Below are 25,437 nucleotides of genomic sequence, written 5' to 3'. Positions count from 1 at the left end.
TTGCAACATTGCGTCCAGCTTCAGAATGCCAGCAAAGAAATGGAGGCTGCATCCTTCCACTATCCGTCAGTTTAGAGCCCAGTTTGGATCAGCATGAGGCAGAGCCGTCTGACGTTACACACTTCTGCAGCTTCTTCTGGAGGGCTCTATGTCTCTATGTCTTCATACTTTATGCATCGTCAACATCTTGTCTGCAGGGCTTGGAAAGAAGCCAGACCTAAAGTCCCATCTTTCTCCAAAATGACTTTATTTCCTGCAGGGGTGAGCGCTGCACAGCGATTTGCTGTCCATGAAGATGTTTCTCCTCCACATTTTGCAGCTTGCTCTGCTCTTCAGCGACTTAGATGAAGCTTTATGTTCATCAGGAGGACGAAAAATCACTACACTCACGTCTGGGATTGTCTACATTTTTTTTCAGGTCAGCAGGGGGTCAGACTTTGTGTACCTCAAGATCCCAATTTCAGAGAAAGATCTGAACAGAGTAGAGCAGTAACACATGTTCTATGAACTCAGGAGATATCTTCTAACCTTCTAACCGAGACTTCGTTGTGGATACCTGGATCAGACCTTTCTCTACTCCTCGTTGTATGGAGGGGACTAGAACTCAAGTCATCCTCATAGTTCCATTCCGAGAGGCCAATGAGCTTAATTATTGCTGTAAACTTGTGGTTCTTCTGTTCTGTTAGACCAACAGTTCAGAACTCATTTAGGAGCTGCTTTACCCAGAATTACCTGGGGCAATTCTGGAAGGAACAACAGTAGTTCCTTCTGCAAGTTCCATGCCGACAATAACATGATTGTTATGTAAAATAGAGCAAATCACAGCAACACAAACACACAACCTCCTATGGGACCATGCTAAGGTCTTACCAACATCCATTTTGAGTATACTGGTTGGTGTCCAGAATAGAATCGCACCAGGTTCATACCCTGGTGGTGTTTCCTCATCCTTGGTCATGTGTTCCTACAGACACAATTGGCTGTGTCCAGTGCATCAGTGACTCCTATGGACTGCACAATGCATTGGCAGAGGTATACCATTCAAGGAGCCAACCTGCACATCAAGAACATTGCATATGATTTGTCGAATAAAGAATCTGCTGGGATGGCGTGTGCCTCCCCCTACAGTTCATGTCCTCCCAGGGAAGGCTCGACTGCTGCAGGTGAAAGGTGGCAACATCACGTTATGGAGTTAACACATGACTGTACACTCCCCTCAACAGTGCAGTGCAAGAAAACCTTCACCCAGCAGGTCTCATACCATCAGAGGAGCTACGAAGATTCACAGTGCCTGGAAAAAAGGAGCAGCTCACCTTGTACGAGTGCTTTCATGTCACCATGTTAACCTACCTGTACTCCTGGTTGTCCTCTCTGCTGTTGAGCAATACCTAAAGTGCACTTGTAATCCATGACATGCAAGCCATAAACCAAAATTTGAAAAAAGAACCTTTTATTGTGTTTGTCAAAGTCTGGCTGCCAGACAGAACTTACAAAAATCATTCAACTTCTACCACACATTTATAGATTTCTGTGCAATCCTGCGATCATATATATGAATAGTCGCATCTCCTATGGTCCAGTAAAACAAACGAGAACCAGATCGGAGTAACAGAAGTCAACAACATAATTATCTGACTTGTAAGGGAGGTTAACTAATTCTGTAATGTACAATAGCTTAACTCACAACCAATATACAACAGACAGACATGACCAACCATCGCAACCAACCAACTTCCTAAGTCGGTAAGAAGTCCAGTTCTTATGAAGGGAGATATTTACAGATATAATATGTGTTCAATACACCACATTTGAGCTCCTAACACAATAAAACAAGTAAAAGAATCAGGATCATTAAAGTTTTAACACAACAAAATGTTTCCGTTACTTCGCTGTTCAGCTGGAGGTGGAATTGATGACGTTTGTGCACTGAGGTTCACAGAAGGAGCCAAAGCGCCCATAGATGTCTTTGGCTCTGACAGCAAAATGGTAAGTGGAACCAGACTGGAACTGGGTCAGAGTACAGGCCATGGGCAGAGGAAGGGCGTTCACTTCCCCTATTTTCTTCCAGTGCTGCTGTGCTGCACTGCTGTTGGAGCTGTCTTGGTGGAAGGCATACAGGTGATAACTGTCTACAGCCGCACAACTGCGATCAGTTTCTGCCACGCACCAGGACAGCACGATACCCGTCTGGCTCGGGACCAACTTCAGCTGAGGCTGCTGAGGAGGTGAGGTCTGCGCCGCCTCTGGGGGTAAACGGTTTGCAGGTAGGGGTGCAGAGGGGAGAGGGGGCAAGGCCATGGTGGGGCCCCGCGATGGTGTAGCAGTAGTTACAAGGCGGGATTTCACTGGAGATTCCTAAACAAAGGGAAAAGTTGTCAGTTGGGCCTCCATCAAGATCTAGGGTCTGACTATGATTAAGAATAGTATTATAAAAAGACAAGATTTTGATACTATTTAGATTGCGTACAATGCATTACTAAATACTCACCACTGGGGGGCGGTGATGGACTGTCAAATGAGGAGTGCCGGCGCTCTGGTTGATTTGTGGCGATGATCTTGCTCCTGTACTTGTTGCTACAAGAGTAAGTAAGTAAAACAAATGTGAATAAATCACAAATACCATAAATACATAGCGTTATTATTTTACAACTTTAGTGTGTAAAAATATCCCATGCATACCTTTAATGCCGGATGATATAACTTTGTATAAATAAATAAAAACAAAGGGTGGGGGTCTTACCGCTAGGAAAGCTGACTACTGGATGTGGACGCTGGGGAGTTGAAGCAGGTGTAACAGTTGCATTCTGGACACCTGTAACTGGAGAGACACAACTAAGACTTAGCCTCAGACTTGACATGGCTTTACAATATATTATTTTTACAGGATGAAAAAGAAAAAATGACAGAAGACCATCCATTTTGGTATGTGAAGAGAAATAGCTTAAACTCAACCTTACCTTGCACATCATCATCATCTTCAGTGAGATCTATGACAGAGCCTTTAGGGCGTGGCCCGGGTGCCGTTGGTTTGGCTGGCGTGGATCCAGTAGCTTGGTTATCTGAGGACAGAGGGATATTTCCATTTAGATCAACTTCCACAACAGACCAATCACTCACAAAGTGAAGAAGCAAACACTACCTCAAGCATTGATTGGCCCCAACGCCAAGTGTTGACAGTCACACACTTTAATAGAATATATTTCATTGAAGTATTCAACACAATTCATCCTCACCTTTCCCTCACTCATGGACATGATGCACTTAAGGTCACACATTGTTGTATCCACATAAAAGTAATAACTGAAACCAACTATTTAAAACTCAGGAGCCAATGAAATCCTCAAAAAGTAATTGCTCTGGAATTTGACTTAAGAGCCTAGGTGTGAAAGATTGCTGCAGCTCAGATTACATATTCTTTCTCTACCACAGCACCCCTACCTGTCTTTGAGGTCAGAGAGGTCCCTTGTGGGGGTCCTGGAGCAGTGGAACCTGTTGCTGCTGGCCCAGACGTCGCAGGAGAGGAGGTTGAAGACATCGCTCCGGCTGCCGAGACTGTCTGAACCGGGGTCCTGGCTGTTGTCACAGACACCCCAGCATTGGGGGTCGATATTGCCCCGGCGCCCCCCTGGTAAACTGTTCGTGCGAGAGAGATCTGGCCAAGCTGGGGGCCCTGCAGCGCCGAGACAGTGACAGCCGCTGGGGCAGAGGCAGTCGCAGTGGTGGTAATAGGAGCCTGTTTGATTATAAAAGTGGCCGTGGTCGTACTGGTTTTGGTCTTGCCAAGAGAGTTGGCTGCAGACAAAGAGGAGACAGGAATATTGACCAAGGTTCCTGCCTGACCATTGGTCATGGACAAAGGAAGCTGGATGAGGAGCGGCTGGCCTGTAGTCATCATGCCGCTCCCAGGCGCCGGCTTCAGCAGCAAGGTGCCTGTGGGACTCTGGCTGGTGATGCCACCGGCCAAATTGGAGCCAGCACTGGCGGTGGAGGTGATCAGCTGGAGGATAGGACCCTGGGAAACCATGGTGGAAGTGGATGTTGGGGCTACTGCCTGTGTTGCTGAAGTTGTGGTTCATGACAAACATAGAAAAAAAACAACTTAGATTTAGAATCTGACAGAAGGCGTTAAGGGTTACAGTCTTATCGATGTTACATGTACACAACTAATCAGTGTTGTGGTCAGAGTGTGGTCTGGGTGGTCAGAGTGACATGAAGTCACTCTGTTTATCTGTTGACAAAGTTTAGTGACATCACCTTGTTAGTTTGACACTATGTATGACTTTGGCCTGACGCAGATCAACAGCTTTTGGCACTATGGACCCTTTGGTCTCAGGATATCAGGCTGTCGCACAGGCTTATGTTCCAATGGGACATTTTTTTAACTATTGGGGTTTTGGAATTAAGGGCTTTCAGACCAGTAAGCCATCCCTGTTTCAGTGTCATCCACCATGTGCCAATTTTCAAAGAAGCTACAACACTACTCTTTTGTATGACAGAAATTGTCTTAAGTACAGAACAAATACATGGCTGGTTATCAAATACAGCTTATTGGCAAATGTTTGGTGTTTGGCTTGCTGTGTTGCGCTTGTAATTGATGATTAGCTGACTGTATCTTAAGTAAAAGTGGTAGCCTACACACATAAACATACATACACATACATCAACATGCACTCAAAATTAACACACAAAATACACCAGTCAGTGTAAAAGCTTAGACACAGTAGAATTTCATAAAAATCCTGTTTAGTTTGTCTAATGCATTCCCTGTAAACCTGGTTTTTGTCAATGCGATTGGACAATGTGACTGAAAAAGTATTGGCAACATACAGTGGGTTTCATCAAAGCCTCCTTTATATAAATTTGGTAATGCTGGTGGTCCCAAATGATGTGAGAATGCATCGTCTTCAGTTATACAACTACAAATTATGAACCCAACCACACCGACACCAAACCATGGATTTGAAAACCATGGCATATTTAAATGTGTAATAAAAACACTTTTTGTTCATAATAAAATCACAATAAGATGGGCATGATAAAGAGGAACTTGGAATGAACACAAACGGCTCCGTTCATCAAGCAGTCAATTTCATCCAACACCACACTGAAGCCATTAAGGCGATCAATACTCACTGAGTGTGCTGGATGCTGAGAGTATTGTTGGATTCTGCTTTAGTTCCATGGATGTCCGGGCTTGCCTGTTTAGAAAGATTGCTTATGCTTAGGAGTTGTTTAAGTTTAGGGTCATTTTTAAACACAGCAGTCTGGTACCTGAAAAATGAGCAAATGTCCAGAGGTGCTGACATTCAATTTTATTCTGTCCCCATATTTGAACATGTGGAATGATTACAACACAGGTCAGAGTTTTCATGAAAGTATTTAGCAGCGTGTCTGAAATGTTGGGGAACAAATCACCTGGGATTAACCCTTTCAATCTAAACATATAATTCATAGTCCAAGTGCAAATAAAATGTGAAAAAAAATAAACTTCATTAAAAAAAGTTTCATTCATTTCAATTATGCACTTTTGACAATTGTCCCGGTATGCTTCTGTTTCTACGAAATTAGAATGTAAACGTGTCAAGGCAATGTTCTTCAATCATGATCTCGAAAAAATTCTGGTTTTCTCTTCACTCGCAGTATTTCATTGATGGAGTCGCGGATATGCCTCCAGTTGACACAGGACAGTTTGGGGAATCGATGCTCAATGTACATCCTCATGGTCCTCCTTAGGTTTATGGGCAATGCTTCCTTGCCCATCAATCCTATATAGTTGACCCTTGCAACCCAGAGACAGTAGGATTCATATGGAACTAAGTGGCGGAACAGGTAGGATGCGTAGCGCTCAGCCCTGGGCTTCCCTGAGCTTCTCTTGCAGTTATAGTATAGAACCCTCTCCAAGTGGGAAGAGATCAAGCGGAGCTTAATGTCTGCTCTGCATTTTCCTTCACTGAATTCTGCCATCCTGTTTGCAACAACAAACTGCTGTTTCGCATCTCCCCGCTCCTCCTCTTCATCATCATCTTCCCATTTCGAGTTGTCTGACAATGCAGGGCTCTTGCCAACAGAGGGCGCCACTCCCTCTCTGGACACCTCAGGCTGCGGCTCTACTGCCTGCCGATGGAGCACGCTGTTGGGAGGAGAGGTGCAGTTTTAACTACACTCTGCACTGCTTGAGGTAACGCTCAGGCTTCACTTTGTAGAACGTCACAAGACTCAGGACCGGGACCCATGTTACTTTGCAGGTGAAAAACAGACTAGGACACGAGTTTATTCCAGACCAATCTTAATAAAAAATATTTTTACGTGAACTTTTTAAGAAGTCCTGACAAACCGAACAAGGACAGTGAAACCTTGGTCTGCAAAAGGTATGATTTTGGAGGATTCAAGTCTTTATTCTGTCTCCGATAGATATCAATCCAGTCTCTAGTGATTACAGGTAGCAATCCGGGACAATTGTCAACTATTCATGCTGTGAAGGCCTCCATGTGTAGTACTAGCTTCAGTCCAGTATTGTCACGTTCATACATAGTTTAATACAGAGAAAATGCCAAAGATCACATACTGCTATAAAATTTAAGGAAAACACATTAAAACTGGTGAGGATGAATTTAAGTGATTTATAAATTCCAAAAAGAACAAAAAAAAAAACCTGAGAACCTGACTGTAGAGGACCAGGTTAGGAATTACTTTCGGCACGGATATACACTTACCGCTGAGCTGGGGACGTGTTAGCAACGGTTAGAGTCTTGGCAGCAGCAGTGGCAGCAGCAGCAGCAGCAGCAGCGAGTGCCTGAGGAAACCACAGTGTGGCATCAGTAACAGCATTACCACAGAGTAGATTTAGAAAAAAACTTCCGTAAGAAAATAATTCTCACCTCCTGTTTTCTTTTGTTCTCCGACATCTGGTTGGCTTCTCCAAACTTCTTCGCTAGTCGGGCTATCTTGGCCTGAAAACAGTACAGGGGAAGGTAGATATGAGACTTAGCTGGAAGCACAAGTCAGACGAGTTTCATTCTTTAATTCACAGGACTGTCAGTCGACTTACTTGGAGAGTGTTCAAGGCCATCTGGTGTTTAGAAGAACACTCAACCTTGTCTACTCTGGTCTTCAGGTCTTGCAAGTTCTTATCAAAAACCGTCAGTTCCAAGACCTTTAACCGTTCGTCCACCAACTGTTGCACAATCTGAGAACATCAGAAGAAATGGCAAACAAAGTCAATTTACAGACTGCTGCATCTCCACAGGCAACTAGATTACACCTTGCGGTAAAATGGCAGTGGTAGGCTAGACCAACCTTCTCAAGCTTGTGGCGACTGCTGGCTTTCGCAGTAATTTTAAGTTCCAATTGTGCCTCCAACTCCACACCTTCCATCTTGGGCCTCTTTCCATCCCTTTCTGTTGCCTTGCCGTCGTCTTCATTACCCTCTGACAATGTGCGCTTCAATCCAGAACCGGAGCCTCGCCCCTGCAATACTGGGCGGAGCAAATCAAAATAACAGATTACAAACAAAATAACAGATTACACTTCTGAGTAAACATAGAGCGCAAATACTTTCTTGCACAATTTCTGCACAGTCTCATACCTGTGTCAGCTGGTGGAGTGGATGAGGGTCGAGACGACTTCGCTGCTGCCGCCGCTCCCGATTTTTCCTTTTTTATCTCCGATTTCCCCTCAGTCTTTGGAGTTTTTAATCCATTCTTTACCACTTCCATTTGCTCCTTTCCCTCTTTTATTTCCTTTTTTTGCCTCGGGCCCGAGCCAGAAGGTTGAGTTAGACGAGATGAGGACGGACAAGGCGCAGAGGAGGCAGAAGTGGAAGCTTTAGAAGGCGGCTTCTCAACTTTTACTTTGGCTGTGGCAGACTCGGCACTCTTTGCCTTTGGAGTGTCACTTTCTGTTTCCATGGGCTCTGTGCTACTAGATACTGCGGGCGGGACAGGTGAAGAAGAGTCCAAATCTTTAACAGAATCCTTCACTGAATCCACAGTGGAGCCTTCTGTTACAGTCTTGGCCTCCTAAGAAAGAGCAGACATCGTTAGTAGGTTTCAATCATCAGCCAATCCACAATTAATGTCTTTCACTTCAACCACTTCAATCTATACTCAGGCCACAGCAAATCAATACTGAGAAAAACAATGAGCTAACTTGGAATATTTACCTCTTTCTTGTCCTTCTCTGTGATCACCTTTGAGTCTTGTTCCATTGCCTCTATTGGTGCTGATGTTGGGGAGTCTTTCAAAGAGGGTGCTGAAGATGCTTTCTTCTCCTGCTGCTCCTCCTCCTCCATCTTTTTCAGTTCCACGTTTATGGAGTGGAATGGCGACGCGGAAGGATTTTCTTCCTTTTCTTTTGGACTTTCCGAAGAGGGAGGGGACGGGGACAAGTTTAGGGACAGAGAAGGTGTCGGAGAGTGCTGAGAGGTTCGAGAGGCGGGTGAAGTGGCACTGGGAGAGTTTGAGTCCAAGCTGTTAGTTTGCTCTTTGTCCGCTACTTTGTGTCCATCCTCCTTGTGTGTGCCGTTCAGTAAAGGTGGTGGAGACGGATTCGCTGTCAACAATGTGCTGTGAAGAGTCTCCAGCTGCTGACGGTTACTAATCTTCATGGTTTTCCTGGCGCAGAAAATCTTCTTCTTCTTCTCGGCCACAACGACTTCCATTTTGGTCTGTGAGGGGACAAGGAGACCTCAGATGTTATCAAAGGGCGTAATCAGCCATCAATGAAACCACAGTGAGAGCCAGGAGAGAGGCAGCACCATCCCTCCCACCTCTGAAACCACCTTAGTCAATACGCACTTCATAGCAAAGAAGTGGCTGCAGAACCTCAGATGAACACCAGAGGTCACCATGGAGCCCTGGACCTTTCTTACTTGTTCTTTTCTAGAAGGTTCTATTTCCACTGAGATCTGCATATCAAACTAGCCTGTCCCATAATATCCAGAATTTACAAGCCATCTGCCAGAGAACTCAGGCCATTTAGTCTCTCTGAGGACCTTTCTGCCTACAAATGTTTGCACGTCCTAAAACATAAAAGTCACCTGTAACCTTTTCTCATGTTGGTTACAGGAAGTTAAACTGTCCTAACTAACAACCTTCTGATTAGCCTTCTAGCTTCATTTTACCTCAGCTTCAATCTAGAGAACTGAAAAGACATTATAGTTACAACAGCAGCTTTTTCCAACCTGCCTACCATCCCCCCACATTCCTATTGGTTAAAGCCGCAGCAAATCACAGCTGCCATAACTAGGCTGTGCTGGCAGCAGTAAGGAGGTTATGGATAAGATGAGGAGTTTCCGTGCATTGTTGCACACCTTGTAGTGTTGGGGCTAGTTTCCACAGTTTATGAATTCTAATACATCCGCCTGTGTAGTATTTAGATGAATACATGCAGGTACTTGTTTGATGCATGACAGCTGTGTACTGTTGTAAAATGTGCTGTTATGTAATCAAGTTCTCATTTCGCATTTAGCAGCATGACCACAGATACCGTGCACACATTAAATCATTTACAGACAGCTTACCTTTAGGCTGAGAGGGTCTTGATCATGGATTTAACCCTTGATTCTTCTACAACCTGTGGGAAAGAGGAAAGAAGGTTTAAATGAAATGCTTAACATTTTTCAGATACAGATACGAGAACAAATCTGTGAAAGCATCGCTCTAAATTCAGCCCTTCTGGTTTTAATTTATCTTAATCCCTGGAGCAATGACTCAACATTTCAAACAAGGTGTTTGTTTGTGCTATGTTACTTCCAACTGAAGCCTGTGTTAGTACACCAATATAATCCCATTCATCAAAAGGGTGTTTCTGGACAGAAAAATAAACTGCAACTTCTTCTGTTAGTTACCTGGTTCCAACTGACTGAACCGTCGGTAAAGGCCTCCCACTCACAACCTGACAAGCCCACATGTGCGCAGAAAAACACACTCACTGTTGTGGGCTGACTGTTCAATTAACAGTTAGGCTGAGCACCATTAGCCACTCCTACTCTGCTTCATATCATATTTCATGAAATGGCCATAAAGTCTTTGCTGTAAAAACAAGTCAGATGATCTTATCAGATCACTGACAACCTGAAGCCAAAACACAGAACCACGTAAACTGAAATGAAGAGTGGTGGCAGCACGCTCACTGGTCCACTTCACATTCCAGTCGTACTGCGCAGTGAACAATGCCCTCCTCCCCCATCCTGCAGATTCAGTTTCTGTGTCTGGATTCAATGCTGAAACTCAAAATGGCTGTCAGCCCTGCTGTTTGCAGCCAGGCGGAGCACTCCGTAGCTAGCTGAACAGCATTGTCTGTCAGTACCTGATAGATCAAGTTGCAGACCCATTTTTTTCATTAAGAATTCACTAAGTAAAGGTGACCTCACTGTACGAATTCACCACAACCTCTTCAAAAGTCAAATGGGTACTATTCTATAATTAATCACCAAGTGTTAACCGCATATTTATGTGTGCATGTCCTGCCCGAAGCTACCAAAAAGCACAAGAAATTGTACTGTATTTCACTCCAGAAAGCCGTTTCAGTCATGTTTTGCGTCTGGTCATACCGTCTGCCTACAAAAAAATGTGCACGATTAATCATGTCCCCATTTATTTCTCATCTCAGATTGGCTTTGATTACGGTCTGCCTTGTGTGAGGAGTCATATTTCATTACATTTCCATTTATGTTCAGCAGCACTCGAGAAGCACAAACAAACAAGCAGAGACATCCATCTTCTCTCATCTGATTTTGAGCTTTTAAATTTTTTCTCAAGTCTTATTCCATCTTCATCCTTTCAGAGGGTTTTGCATGTGCACCAAAACCAAAACCAGTACCTTAAAATAATCTAGGGTTTGTGCAGCAGGGTGTTGAAACATTCGCAACAGGGGGACTCAAGTTCAAGCCTCTGTGACAATGTGCCTTTGGTCTGCTGAAACATATTTTAACAAGAAACAGGATGCACACAAGCCATCTCTGTGGTCCAACCTCACTGCAATTAAAGATGTTAATTTCTCTTCTAAAACATCACATTACGTATTGACTACTATAGCCAATACGCCATCCAGAATTGAGTCCAGTAACAGTATTCAAACCAAATAATTACTGGCTATTCTGGAAACAATATCATACACACATGAAACAGTGATCCCAAACTCAAAACACATTCCAAGTTGCCACAGGTTAGGATCTGAATCTGGTTTCAGGTTCCCTCAAACTGACGATTGAAAGTTTGGCAATATTTGAAAGTCAAATATTTAATCTTAAATGATTGAACTTCTCACTATAGGCATGTTCACAGTAACAATCACCAAGAATGAGAGCACCAACAGGTAAAAATGACCCCTGATCGATCGAGGTGGTGACAACTGTGGGCCTCATTTCTACGCAAATAAACGTAGGCGCACTATGCTTCAATTTAAAAAAATCCCTCTGAGGCTTGGCAGACAATCGCTCAACATACCCTCATACTAATGCAAAATAATTTTCATGTAAATCACAGGCAAAATTATAATCAATTCAAATGTCTAACAAAAAACAACCTAAGCCCCTGTGTGTGTGACCAAGCAAACCTTGAGTCAAGACTGAAGCTGCAATGAGAGAAACAAATGCTAAGCATGCCTTAAGAATAAAGAAAATTCAAACTGACAGCAGGGAGTGTGGTATTGAGACCTTCTGTGTATTTTGCTGATTGAATGAGTCACAAGGAGCAAATAATCAAAATGTGGGTGTGGCTCAGTTTGGATGAGCCCATCCTGTGCATTGCAGATGTACAGTATGTACTAGACAGGCTGAGCAGTCTTACTCAGCCGATGAAGGGTGTCAATTGTTGTTATTGTTCAATATATGGAATATCTATACTGGTGACACAGCAGACTGCAATAAGCCATAATTTGAAAAGTTAAGCCATTAAGAGTTGTTTTTCTTGACTCTAAAACATTTAAACATACAAGTGGTGATAGCAGCCCTAGCTAGCAGCGCACAGGCAGAAGGGACATGCACTGCACAGACTGCTCCTTAGCAACACCCATCCCCCACTCTAGCACAGCCAGGCATGGGCTAAACCAATCTGACAGAGAGCAAGGGGGATCTCTTTTCAACAAAACACCACAGGCAGATAACATTTTATGATAAAGGTCAAGGACACACAAAGAACAACTGGAATGTAATGTGCTATCTTTTTTTCTTGTACAATAAGTGTGTTTCAGCGAATTAAGATGATCATTTCAAATGTTTATAAAATGGTTTCTCGTGCTGCAGTAGTTAAAAGTGTATTTTTTCTGAAGTCCTGAAATACATCAAGAGGAACTCTTGGATTGAACGCTTGGTCTTGGCTGTAGATACATTTTAGTGAAAATGAGTCCTCTGCCTTCACAGATTTAGTCTGAACTGCCTGCTTACTTACAAAATGGCCACGGGTGTTGCTGTGCACAAGAAGGAGCAAGCAGTACCATGAAAAGAAAATGAGTTCAGCTTCCTGCTAGCCCTGCTAGACCACTGTGGACTACAGGACCTTTACCCAAGTCTTTCATGATATCACAACAGCTACAGTCTCACATACTGCTGAGAAAAGGAGCACAGTCTCAGGAAAAGAAAGTTCCTGAAAATACAAGCCCAAAAAGCAGCAAAAAGTTCTCTCAAGCAGCCCAGTGTCTCCCAACAGTAGGAGCAGTATGAACACAACAAAAATACTTAAGGTCCAACAGAATTATGATAGCAAACATGGTTTAAAAATTACAAATAATTTACCTTTGACAAGGCCTTTAATTAAAGGTTGCATGGATCATTTGAGCTAATTAATCAATCACCTGGCCATAGAGTCAAAGGGGAGGAGCCCTACTCAGACCATTCCATTTAACTAAATGCAGGGATCTTTTTTGTAGTAATTATCTGTGGGTACAATTATAGAGGAGACATTTCAATATCTTGCCAAAAGCATGATAGACATTTAAAGAAAACACAAAAACAGAAACGGAGCAACTACAAAATGTGAACGCAGTACAATGTGTACTTTAGTCAGAGCTTAGCTAGCAAGGCCAACCAGCGCTAAATTGCACACCCACGACACCAGCAGCTGCACTCCCCTCCCCCACCCCTTTCTCTACCTCTCATTCTCTCCCTCTCCCTCTCTCACATACACACATTCTTTTTCTCCCTCTCCTAGAACAGTTCCCTTTGCTAGTTAAACATGGAAGAAACCATTCAGATATGGCAGTGGGTATTTGTCAAAACAAAATACTTAATACAATATACTATATATAATAACAAAAAAACTAATCAAAGTTCTTGATTACTGACATCAATTATTACAAACAAAATGTTTAGGCAAGGAGTCAGTTTTTTATCATTGGTTTAAACATAAGGGTCATAATCTTTTTTTTTTACTGCCTTTTGGTTGAGCCTTCTTATTTATAAACCATAATGATCACAATTTAGCATTACACATTCTTGCTAGCTAGAGAGAAGGAAATGAGAGCACAGCATGAGTGAGGAACTCCTCCGCCCAAGCTCTCCTACACCAGGGAGGCTCAGTGTAAAATGGACTGAACCACTCTGATAGGGGGGTGATCCTCTGCATTAAGGAAACAAATGAATCTCCACCCACAGATGAATACAAATAAAAACAATTACTTCACTGTCTGTTCCTCTTATGTTTTGAGATATAATGGATAATTCACAACTTAACCTATTTAAAAGACAGCATTTTGCAGAGGTGAGACAGAAAACAAGACAGACACACATATTTAACTAGTGTTTGAGAACAAGTGCACAGGGAACACATTATGTTATGGTTCAATTACTGTCACTTTTCCATAATTCATTTATTTCTTTGTGAAAGTCCTGCTTCACGATTAAATCATACCTTGCTGTGTATTCACCATTCAACACAGACACACAAAATGGCCACCAGTGCTGCTGTGAGAGCAGCATGCTGAGCACAAGCGAGAGAAGAGCCCTGAACAAACCCCGCCTACTGTTCTTTGTAAAGCAAGTAGATCGTTTTCTCCACCCTCAGACATGAATGTGAAAACTCAGCAACCCATTGTAATGTCAATACATTAAAATAAATAGTACGTGTTTGAGGTTTTAAATTTCACTTTTACAGTAAACAGCCAATATGCTGTGTGGCAGTTAGTACACATCTCACTAAGCTATGAGTAGAGTGAAAACAAAACCAAGCTATTAGTTCTTATTTTGTATGTTACCATATAGTCCTGGGTCCAGAGACTTTATTACACATAATGCCAAAATTGTTACTCCAATTCCTGAAAGCTGCCACAACTGCCTCAAGCAATGTGCCAAGCCGAGATAGGCAGGACATTTTCTCAGATAACCAAGGTGTTGGTTTTGCTCATTAACATAGTTCATCAGTCTCTACCAATGACCAAATGTTTTTCCACGGGGGGGCGTAACACCAAGTGGAAAATAACTGTCAGCCAGTGAGGACAGAGCCTGCATTCCAACATAACTGCGTACAGTGCGCAGTCTTCCCCTCCCCCACCCTACTGCCTGCATCTGGATTCACTGCAGCAACCCAAAATGGCCACCTGGTCTGCTGTTTGCAGCCCTTTGAGGCTGCTATATTGAGCACAACATCATATCAAGGTACAACACAATCACATCATCAAACAAAACTACTATTATCAACAGCCTCAACATTTAAAAAAAAATTAAGCTTATTTAGCTCAAATAAATGATGGAAAATGATGTATGACTCCATTGCAGCACATAGCTGTAACATCTACCGGCACTGCAAATCATCAAATTTGCCAGTATGTTGTAAAAAGTAGTTTCTAAGCATGTAGTCACCAAGGTATTAATTTGTTAAATCATTATGGCGCAATTGTACATACTGTGTAAAGACCTCTAAAATATGTTTATGGTCAATACTTTCCCCTATATTGCCTTGTCTCTTGAGGGATAGAGAAAGAGGTGGTCTAGCAAAGATATCTGTCTGTTTTTAGTCATAGTGGACTATTGTGATGGTTAGGATCCAAGATTTTCGTAAGGAATGCATAATCAATATTTAATCGTAACAATCATATAGTTTAGGCTAATTTGAGTTGTCATGCAGGTTACATGATCCTTACAGATCTGAGCATATGGCCCTTCATCTACCCACAGAATAACTACTACAGACACACACACACACAAACCCTGTATACACAAAGAAGTGTGTATATGATGATCAGCTGATTAATCTTCCCTTCATGTGCATTTATTAAATCCCTATTCTTTTCCCAGTTTAATCCAGACTGGTGGATAATTTCCCATTCATGTTTTCTCCTGTTTAAGTGAAAAACTTCTACTTAATATTGAGGAGTTAACGCAGTATAAATACTTGATAAATCTGCAATACATGGGAAACACACCTACTAAAATCACCTAAATTTGTGAATCACTTTATCAAAATTCTAATGACAGCTTAAGCATCCGTCGCAAACTCAGTAAGTCCTTACCCTTTTAACTCATCCTATTCAACAAATGGAACAAAACTAAATAATACTATCAGGCCAAGACATCCTCAAAACATGAACACCAGTAAACCTTTCAAAATCTGACTAAATACACAAAGAGCACACCTTCCTAGCCTGGCCGTGCCCTGAGGTTGAACGCAGGATTTTTTTTTGTAGGTGAAGGCTAGCGATGGCTGAGTAGGCTGAGTAGGCTGAGTAGGCTGAGTAAAGGGAAGAAAAGAGAAAATCAGGAGGGTGGTGGGGGAGGGTAGATCTGGAAGCTTCCATGGGAATCGAGCGCATAGTTATTATCCTTTAGTCATGCGCAGCTGAGGGAAACTCATCTCATGGGTACAAAGGGCACTGGTTGTCATTTTGTGAAATCAACAAAAAGGATCAGGGTGACAAATATAATCTGATTCCACTGAGGAGATAAAAGTAGTCAATGCAAAAAGAATAATAAATATGAATAATAATAATAATAATAATAATAATAAATACAGAAATTGTAATGGAGTTGTGTAAGGTCCGGCTAGCAGCACACAGGCAGACCCTCAGTGTACAGGCTGACACAGACTGCCAACACCCCTCCTCCCACACCAGCAGTCTGCTCCGGTCTGGAGTTTTACAGCCAAGCATGGACCAAACCATTGCAGCAGAAAGGTGGGAGCGAGAGGACAAAGCTATCGAAACAATTTAAGCTCTTAACTTGAGTACACACTTAATTAGCCTATGAAGGATATGAAGCAAAACCCTACAATTTCAGCCCGAGTTTTGAGATCAGCACTTTTGGTAAAGCTTAGATCATTTATTATCTCCTTGGAAGCTCAAGTATTTTTACACATTTTACAGCTCTCCTCTTAGAGCACACATTTGAGAGGGTAATGATTTTTTTTTTTTTTTAAATAAATAAATGTAAATGACTTTCAATTTCATTCCTTCCTTATCTTGGCTGAAAACTCACAGGGGTATAATCTGAAATAATCTGAAAGAACAGAGAAAAAGACTAATTTCTTCTTGACAATGGTGTAACTACGCAGTTTAGTGGTTTGCATTAGTCAACAAGCTAGCCTACTCGACTTTCCCCCATCCCCCATTCCCTTCCCTTTGATGGATTGCTTGCACTGCTGCTTCAACACAAAATGGCGGCTGCTGTATGCAGTTAATATACTTGCCAGCAGGGAATCCAGTTGAACTAATACTCTCTCTTGTTTGTGACTGTCTGCTTTTACATTTTGTAAATGTGTGATGTCAAGTGTTTTTCCTCTTGATTCTTTTTATTTCTGTGTGAATTCCAATTATGCAAGGGGACCTTGTCTCACTTCAGCAATGCATTTTTGCACCGAGGAGGAACCATTTAGGAACCATAGTTCTAATTTATATCCTGTCAGTGCAGAGGACTATTTAGGAGAGGACTTTTTATTTTATCATGTATTTTCACTTCTTTTCTCCCCCCAGAGTTGTCCATTGTTCATGTTTACCGTCTTTATGGCAAAAGCATGGTGCAACCATTGTGTTTTCCCATCCTCAGTTCTTGACATCAGACATTAGAGCAGCCCAGTCTGATGTCATATCTGCAATTCGAACTGACCTTGAGAACTGATACTGTCCCTTTCCCACCCAGATAATACCCTACGGTTACACTCTTAACATCAATCAGTCAAACCAGAGTTTAACTGAAAACCAAGCTGCTGACAAAAGATGTTGGGTAATAGCAATAATAGTCCATGTTACTGACGATTATCAACTCTGCATCAGCTCATACATACAATATGTTGGTTGATACTGTGGACAAATTGGTTATTTAAAAGGATGCCATAGTATTTTGTCAAAACTGCAGTTACATGTGACAGCTGATACCTTTGCGGGTCTTGAACGCAGTCAAGGCTGCACCTTAAAGCGATGACAGCGCATGTTCGTGACTGTGGGAAGGTGTGAAAATGTGTAGCTGTAGAAATAAGAAAACGCTAGGTACAAGGTTGGCACCCTGGCTTCATTACACACAAGACAGTCTGTGTAAATAACCAGGGGCAATACACTATTTTGAATGAATGATAAATTCAAGTATGTCGCTAATTTAGAATTTTGATGCCATCGCAAGCTAGCTACACATTTTACGGCTATGAATATGACCTGAGTGGGCTCTTCCCTGAGAAATACCCAGAATATTGTGGTAGAGGCAGTGAAAGTCTTTCAAAGAAAAGTGGTTGCAAAAACAAACCAGATGCAACTGTTAAATGAGAGTTCGTCAGTTGAGATCAAAAACTGGAGGCTTGGGACTGAAATCAGCACCAATAAAATTCCTTGTATGGTGATTTCTTTTTTGGGAGAAACAACCACATGCTGGTTGTCTGATTGGTTCTCAGAAAGTGCCTCCAAAGCATTTGAAATGCCCCAAGAGTTTAAGCAGATTGGGCCAAAATCTCCCCTGTTGAAATAGAGTTCCTACCCTGGTATATTTTGTTGCCTCTATGTGTTTTGGTTTCCTCCAACAGGCCAACCTCAGGCTACCTCAGCCAACTAAACACTGAACTGAACGAGACCAAGTTGCCTGTTTGTGTGAATGACTTGTGGTAGACTGATCACCAAATAAACAATCTGCAAATGCAGAGACCCTAATGAAGACTGAAGAGAACTGTATCAGCATCTTGCCTTCTTCTTCTTGGTATACGACAAGTGAGCAGCTGCCCAGGTGTTATTTGATACTTTGTTAAAGATCAGGAGCGGATGTTGGAGCAGTCTACAGACCAAATCTTGATCATGTAGAGTGTTTCTTGTTTGGCAGCGGCAAGGTCTGTTGCAAAGCAGAGGCGAAAGAATATGTTGGTATATTTCCTATATTTATTTCCTTAAATTTTGGGAGTAGCAAAGGAACAACGGCAAATGACTTTTCGGAGCTGGAGTTATTAAATGACGAGGAATGTGCATCTTTCTATGATTTTTCTCCTTCAGACAAAGAAATGTGAAACACTTTTTCTGGAAGTGTGCTGCAGGAACGCAGCAGCTGGTGTACCTATAGTTAAGTTCCAACAGGGAAGTATAAACTAGCCATCGGTGGTTATCACTGTTGCCTAGGTCTTGGGTTTGAATCCATTTAGGTCGTTTCAGTGTGGAGATTTTATGTTCTCTCTGTGTCTGCCTGGGTTTTACTCTAAGCGTTTGTTTCCTCACACAATACAACTGGAACCCATGTGGAAATGTTAACTTGCACACGTAGTGATGCGTTTGTCTGCTTGTGTTAGCTCGGTGATAGATGGGTGGCCCATCCAACATACACTGTGATAGGCTCAAGCCCCATGTGACCTCAAATGCCATGTAAAAGCATTCATAGACAAGGCGCAATGAATCCAATTTGTACAACATAATCCAAGCAAAATCCAAACAAAATATAGCACTTGGAAGGCAGAGCCTGCTGCACAACACTCTAGCACACTCAACGAATACATGTAAAAGTCCCACATGGGTTTTCTTGCCAGTGTCAACCAGTAATGGGCATGAAAATGGTATGGTGGGGTGACCAAGCACATTTCACTTTTAAATATGGGTGTCAAGGCAAACATCATAAGCTTTATCTGAAATTGCCATTCTGGCTTGGTCAAAGACTGTTTTCAGAAATAGCTGCGTATATAACTTTTCAGAATGCCCACACACATTGACATAACAAGGGGATGTGCAATCCCCATCCGCAAGAAATCCAAATTAGAACATCATTCATCTCATATAGCCCCTACAATGCCACAAAGGCTCATGAGGCATAAACACTGAGACATTAATGGGCTGGAAGTCTTTGTATATGTCATTGGTTGCTTCCAATTTTCACACCAGCATTTGGTCAGACAAATTGTCAGAGAATGTTTTCATTACGTTTGATAGAAAAAGGCCTAACCTTGCAAAAGAGAACAGAGAACTGTACAACAAAGAACCTTCTACCTGAACCTGGAAGATAACAGTGGTCAGCTGCTGAATATCCTTTAAGTACCTGCTCAACAGAGCAGAGCAGAGAAATAAAAAGTTGGAAAACTTGACTGGCAACCCTGTTCATTACCTGTGATCTGCCAACTTCTGGATTACAAGTTGCATTACTGGAGAGACCAACCACCAACAGACCACCAAGCCTCCAGAGGCCCCCACTGTATGATATCACGTCACTGCTCTGAAAGGAACAGTGCATAACACTCCAATCCAATCCACTACCTTCCAATCTTTGACCTCATCTGAGAGGTGTATGGGACATACGAGTCATTATCAAATTGATGATTATTTTCAGCATGCTACCATCTTTTGACTCCTCAATGCTATTTGTGCTTCACAATTTGCGCTGCGATCAGCCAGTCCGACAGGCGGATTATAATCACAGTAAAATTATGTTACTTGTATATCGTGTTAAACAATGTCAGCTCTGAACTGTCTGACCCCTGATTGTCTCAGGCCGTATCAAACGGCCTCACGGGCCGGATACTCACGCGGGCCATAGGTTCCCCACCCATGATCTAAATGAGTCAGAACGCCACATGTTGTTAAACTACAGTTGATAATTCCAGCTCATAGAAAAGCGACATTAAAAGTGTTCTTTTAGCTCAGCTTCACCGCAGCTTTCAAACGGCTGCAGTTTGCCTGCATTTTCCTTTTCTTCATCAAGGTAATGTCTTTTAAAATAAAGAGGACCCAGTACCCAGATAAGCCTTTAATACAGCCGTACAATGCCCGTACAATGTATATACAGAACTATGTATATAAATTGTTAGGGCTCTAGTTTTAATCAACCACTTATAGCCTTACAGTATTGAATAGTGCATATGCAGCATGTCCATCTATTTGACTTGAAACAACACATGTAAATGCATATATGCAAATGTATTTGAATGGACTTCAAGCTAAATGAAGAGAAATCAACCAAGACAGTATGTGACACGTGTATGGTGGACATGTGAAATGCAAAACAATAATTTGCAACAGGAAAGTTACCAATTAACAATGTATCCTGATGACAAGGGTGAATTTAAACAGAGGTTATGTTGAGACTGAATCAGGATCATATTTCTCTTCCCTCTCGTTTGCAGTATGAGGAAAATAAATTGGCTCTAACTGGATGGAACCAGTTCTTGCATGCAGGATGATTTTCTTTTTTCTTTTTTTAAATCAGGAACTTTTGCTGCTAGTTTCTTAATGTTCTGTGAGCTTTCATAGTATTTTAGATGAACGATCGCTTTCTTAAAGCCATAACTCTGTGTCAAAGCTCCAATGCTATGAACTACTATGACATAAGCAACAGGGGTGAATTCAGGACAGATTATTCCCGAGTACACAACTCATATTTCAAGATAAAGTTTGTCTGTTCTTGGGTAGTTATGCTTTGCCTTATGCCACAACAATCAATCCTAAAATGGTCAATCCGATATGACATGAGACATGACTAATCAATTAGAAATTAAATGGAGGTACTATTCATCTCAGGTCTTAGATTAAAGTTGTTAAATTGAACTTTTGCTAATATATATTGTATATATAAATATATGTATATACATACACACACATATATATGATCACTCTTATTTCCATTGTGGCAAAAATGCTAGAGATGAAGATGAAGTGAGAGAGATGAAGTGACTTCTCTTCCACAGTATGGGTTTATCAATTTGAGATTGGACTTGGATGAGACGTGAAATTATCCTTCCAAGGATTCACAGGGGTTATGAAACATGTGTTTAAATGTGTAAATTTCTTATTACAAAAGATTTACCTAGGTGGGTCAAAGCCCCACATTCATACAGATCTGACTTAGATGCTAGGCAACAAAACTGAGCATGCCTCCCCTCATCTCCATACGTTCGGGCTTTTAGAGGTCTAATGTAAACTACAGTTGGGCAGAATCTGATGTTAGTGTACTTGCCACAGTATACATTTATACTGAGCTATCGTTACAAATTGTTTCCAACTGCTAAGCTATAAACATTTAACAGTTTTATATTCACTGAGAAATTCTCAGTACAAAGATCATTGAACAAAACTGACGCATAAAGTCTAGCCTATGTTATGGCAGAACAGCCTTTGAAAAAGTAGGTGGAGCCTTTCAGGCTGCACCCTCTTCAGAAGTGAAGTAACAGACTGTGCTCTGAATTGAGAGTGCACCATGTGAGCGCTGCCATTGGATGCAGTGGGGGAGGGGAAACTGGAAACATGGCCGTGTCATTTTCTCAAAAGGTAAAATCAAACTTCATGCAGCTTATCTTTGTGTTGGCCAAACGGAATCCAACATACTGTATCTCAACAGCATGAATATCAGCCTGCCAAAATCCCAAACTCGTGACTCAATTCTACACACGTGTCTCACACAGGGGAGACTCACTTGATTACATAGGCACATGTAAATTTTGAAAAAAACAAATGACATGCTGAAAGCTTATGTTTGAACTTAACAAAAGAGGTCAAACTGAATAACTGCTCAACTCTTGCGGTGCCATTGACACTAAGCCACACCCACATTCTCGACTCTGAGGCGCATGGAAAATTACTGGACTGTACCACTACAGCACAAGGGGGGTGGCAAATGGTACAACATTAAGACACAACACTTTCTTATTCATTTTAGTCTTCTCTTCCACACTGTGGGCAAAAAATAAGTATTTATCTTCAACTCTGATGTACACTGTAGTGAACTGATTTAAATTACACATGTGTTGTTCATTACCTGAAAACGTCTCAGTAAACTACAACTCACAATTTCAGTGACCTAATAATTACATTACCTATATTGTATATCTTAAGGAAATATACACTCGCCCCCCCTCCTCCCAGACTGCAGTAGATGTGCCAATTGTTTTCAGACCTGCTTTTTTGACCAGGTAAGACTGGACTGTTAGCCCTTAGTGAGTAACATATACATCAATTGCATAACTAAATCCAGTTGTGAAGTAGTGTGCAAATTAAAGTACTTCCTGTTTGTATTTGCTCGTGCCCAAACTCATCAGAACAAAATACTAATAATGTTTGATTAAGCAAAGTGCCACATCTTTCATTGTGCGGGGCTTTACTGTGTGTTTTACTTCGCAAGAAATCCTCCGTCACGTTAGCTTAGCAAACGACCAATGATGGCACAAAGCTGTCATCACATTTGCTAACTTGCATATCATTTACCGTACCAGATTTAACCTGCAGTGGGCAACTTAATTATTAAAAACCAAACAACAAATGTGAAATAAGCAAGTATTCATAAAGCAATGCATGTAATTTCAGAATTTGCAAGCGCAATTTCATAAAGCCACTTGGGTAGCAGCTTGCACCTTTTCATAAAACTGTTTAAAAGAACGCCTACAACTTAAGCGCGTCTAATGTTACTATTATCAGTTAAATCATAGTGAGGCGGTCGCTAAGCCAGTGCTAGCTAAGCTTTCTGCCACTATGACTGTTGCCAGTAGGGGTCACTAGGCGGCAGCAGCTCAGTCCATGGGAACCCCGAAACTGCTCCTGGGGTGCCAACTATGCATGACCTGGGCTGACCCCTCTGATGCATGTATATACCTTGTCATGGCAAGACAAATTTCAACAAATGTCAATTGACGTTTGCATATTAAGACAATAAAAAGAATATTCCAGAAAAAAAGCAACGTAGACTCAAAAATCAGACAAATTTGTAATTTTATAAAAAATATCTGTAATTCCTTATATATTGCTCATATACAAGAGACCGAACCATAAAGAGCATGTTGTCTACTTGTCTTCGCTTAGTAATGTGGCAGTAACAACAGAACTCTATTAGGCTAGCATGCTAGCTGTGTACACTGAACTCACCAACTTTTCGTGATGTTCAGCTCTTCCCGCGATTTTCAATCCCTGCAGCAGTACGGCGCGAGCCTCGTGCGAACGCCTGAGACGGCGACGTGAGCGAAGCGCGAGACAGCAGTCCAACAGTTCTCCGGCACTCACAGGTAAAACTACCGAGTTGCGCCAAAAACAAAACAAAACCCTCTACCGGTGAGCCTCCGCCAAGCGATCCGACTGTACTCCGCTCCCGCACCGCCGTAGACTCCTCCTCTTTTCTGTGCTCCAAAAAAACACAATCGGACGTCAGTCGGCGCGGTGTCTGTGGGGGGAGGGGGAGGTTGGTCTACAGAGACGCCGAACGACCGCGTCGACCAACCGTCGAACTGTGCACACCAGTGTTCCTCTTTCTCTCTCTCCCTCCCTCTCTCGCTCCCTCTCTCTCTCGCGCTACGCACCGCGCCAGGACGCGACCGAGCGGTTTGTACGGGTGAAGTTGGCAGGAGTAACACAAGTCCTGCCTGCTTGGAGAAACCAGACTGCAGAATGGCTGAGGCACCCCCCCACAGACCTGATGGAGACGCCGGGGACCGGAGCAGCACATTAGCAGGAGAAAGGAGGGGTGTGATTTGTACACGGTGCCCGAGCGGAGGGGGAGGGGATTATTGGGTGGGCGGGGCCAAATGAACAACAGCCTAAGAAACTGTTCAGAAGAAGCTGGTGTAGCTAGAAGGTCTGACACTCTTCTTTTTAGTGTTGGTGGAGGAGGATTAAAAGAAACCATGCACTTGTGTGACACTTGAGCGCTTCCCTGCTTTGTTTTCAGATTGATTTCAATAAGAGCACTCCAGAGGGACTCATAGACAGAACAGACATGTTTTTCGTGTCACAGCGGAAGAAGCGCAGGTGTACCTAATAACATTAATTATGACTGAATTCCACATATCTCTGCCACTGTGAGAGAAGCCTATGTATGAGCAGAGAGTTCAGGTTTAATGCGTTATTAGATTAGATTAGATTAGATTAGATTAGATTAGATTCAACTTTATTGTCATTGTGCAGAGTACGGGTAAACGCCAATACATTTCATTTGTTCAGTACATTTTTATACCTAGGCCACACACGCACTATGTCAAATCAGGACATGTGAGAATTCTGGTTCTTTTTAGCTGTCTCTTATCAATATCATAAAGATCAGCTATTTTGTCCTCTCACTGTGTGTGTGGAATGTGTAATGCTGGTGGAATGGTGGGAGATTCCTTATCAACCGTTCACATGTTTGTTCAGGTCATGGTGGGTGAATGTTTATCTAATGTATTTAGGAAAAATGTAGTGTACCTGGCCAACACCAGGACAGGAGTGTGGTGGTGGTGCTCCTCTCCCTTGCTCTCCCCCTGTTCTTTCTCTCACACACACTTGAATACCTCTGCCATGCTAACCTAACATTAGGAAGACTGGCTGTATTCCATTTAGATGTGCCTCTGCTGGTGTGAGGAAAAAGTGTATCGACGATCAGAGGGATCAGCCAAGGTTAAAAGCGGTATGGTGACATGATATCGGCTAACCTAGGCTGCACTAAATGTTTTATACCACAATTTTGTGGATTTTTGGAAGATCGGGACGTGAAAATCCCAGTTGTTTTTAGCTGTCTGGTATCAATATCATAATGTTCAGCCATTTTGTTGTCTTCCTTGTGTCTATGTGGAACTTGCAATTCTCATGAAGACCAGTAGAGGGAGGTTCATGTTGACTTAACCTTTGTATCTGCTCTATTCAGTGGAAATGCAATGAAGTCAGTGCACAAAATCATGTGTTCAGTGGAGTGTGGTGCTGTGTGAGTATGATGGGAGATGTTTCTCTCCCTTGCTCTCCTGTTCTCTCTAACAACGCAAAGAAGACTTGAGGTTGTGGCTGCATTGCATTTAGGTGTGCCTCTGCTGCTGCAAGGTAATTGTATTGACCACCAGAAGGTCAGCTCGAGGATAAAAGCGTAACAATGACACAATGTCTGCGAAAAAGCTTATTTCTATGAAACGGGGCTACACTTGGGCACAATACCAAATCATGATGATCATCTGGATTTTCAGATAGATCAGGACATGGAACGTAGAAATCCTAGTAGCTATCAGAGATCACTATCTGATCAGCCATTTTGTAGTCTCGTTTGTACGTGTGGAACTTGTAGTTCCCATGGAGACCACTAGGCGTAGATTTATTGTCACGCGTTGTTTGTTCAGT

General features: G+C 42.3%; 1 protein-coding gene across 4 annotated transcripts; it reads right to left on the bottom strand.

Moving 5' to 3' along the window:
* Positions 1-1,433: 1,433 nt before the first annotated feature.
* atf7ip (activating transcription factor 7 interacting protein) lies at positions 1,434-23,820 on the bottom strand. 4 transcript variants are annotated; one of them, XM_076170311.1, is made up of 14 exons: positions 23,230-23,820; positions 9,521-9,573; positions 8,162-8,665; positions 7,586-8,018; positions 7,297-7,475; positions 7,049-7,186; positions 6,879-6,950; positions 6,714-6,793; positions 5,134-5,198; positions 3,439-4,059; positions 2,958-3,059; positions 2,741-2,812; positions 2,489-2,574; positions 1,434-2,355 (listed from the first exon to the last, which is right to left on the bottom strand). In XM_076170311.1, the coding sequence occupies exons 3-14, from the start codon at positions 8,657-8,659 to the stop codon at positions 1,894-1,896; spliced, it is 2,808 nt and encodes a 935-aa protein (XP_076026426.1). In that variant the 5' UTR covers positions 8,660-8,665; positions 9,521-9,573; positions 23,230-23,820; the 3' UTR covers positions 1,434-1,893. The 4 variants fall into 4 exon arrangements, with proteins under 4 accessions (XP_076026426.1, XP_076026427.1, XP_076026423.1 ...); XM_076170312.1 differs by having other exon boundaries at positions 2,741-2,818; positions 8,189-8,665; XM_076170308.1 differs by having other exon boundaries at positions 2,741-2,818; positions 23,230-23,819.
* Between the last annotated feature and the right edge of the window lie 1,617 nt (positions 23,821-25,437).

This window comes from Genypterus blacodes, unplaced genomic scaffold, assembly GCF_046128005.1.
Source record: "Genypterus blacodes isolate CSIRO-AG114 ecotype Tasmania unplaced genomic scaffold, CSIRO-AGI_Gbla_v1 ptg000216l_1, whole genome shotgun sequence".
In the NCBI taxonomy this organism is placed as follows: Eukaryota; Metazoa; Chordata; class Actinopteri; order Ophidiiformes; family Ophidiidae; genus Genypterus; species Genypterus blacodes.
The sequence above is the reverse complement of the archived record's forward strand: the minus strand, read 5'-3'. Positions and strand labels throughout refer to the sequence as shown.

Bases quoted from the DNA above. Each gene is read 5' to 3' on its own strand.
- atf7ip (XM_076170308.1), bottom strand. From the start codon at position 8,659: ATGGAAGTCGTTGTGGCCGAGAAGAAGAAGAAGATTTTCTGCGCCAGG. The intron at 2,819-2,957 runs GTAAGGTTGAGT...GTGTCTCTCCAG, and splicing joins AGATGATGATGATGTGCAAG to TTACAGGTGTCCAGAATGCA. The intron at 2,356-2,488 runs GTGAGTATTTAG...CCCTTTGTTTAG, and splicing joins TCCATCACCGCCCCCCAGTG to GAATCTCCAGTGAAATCCCG.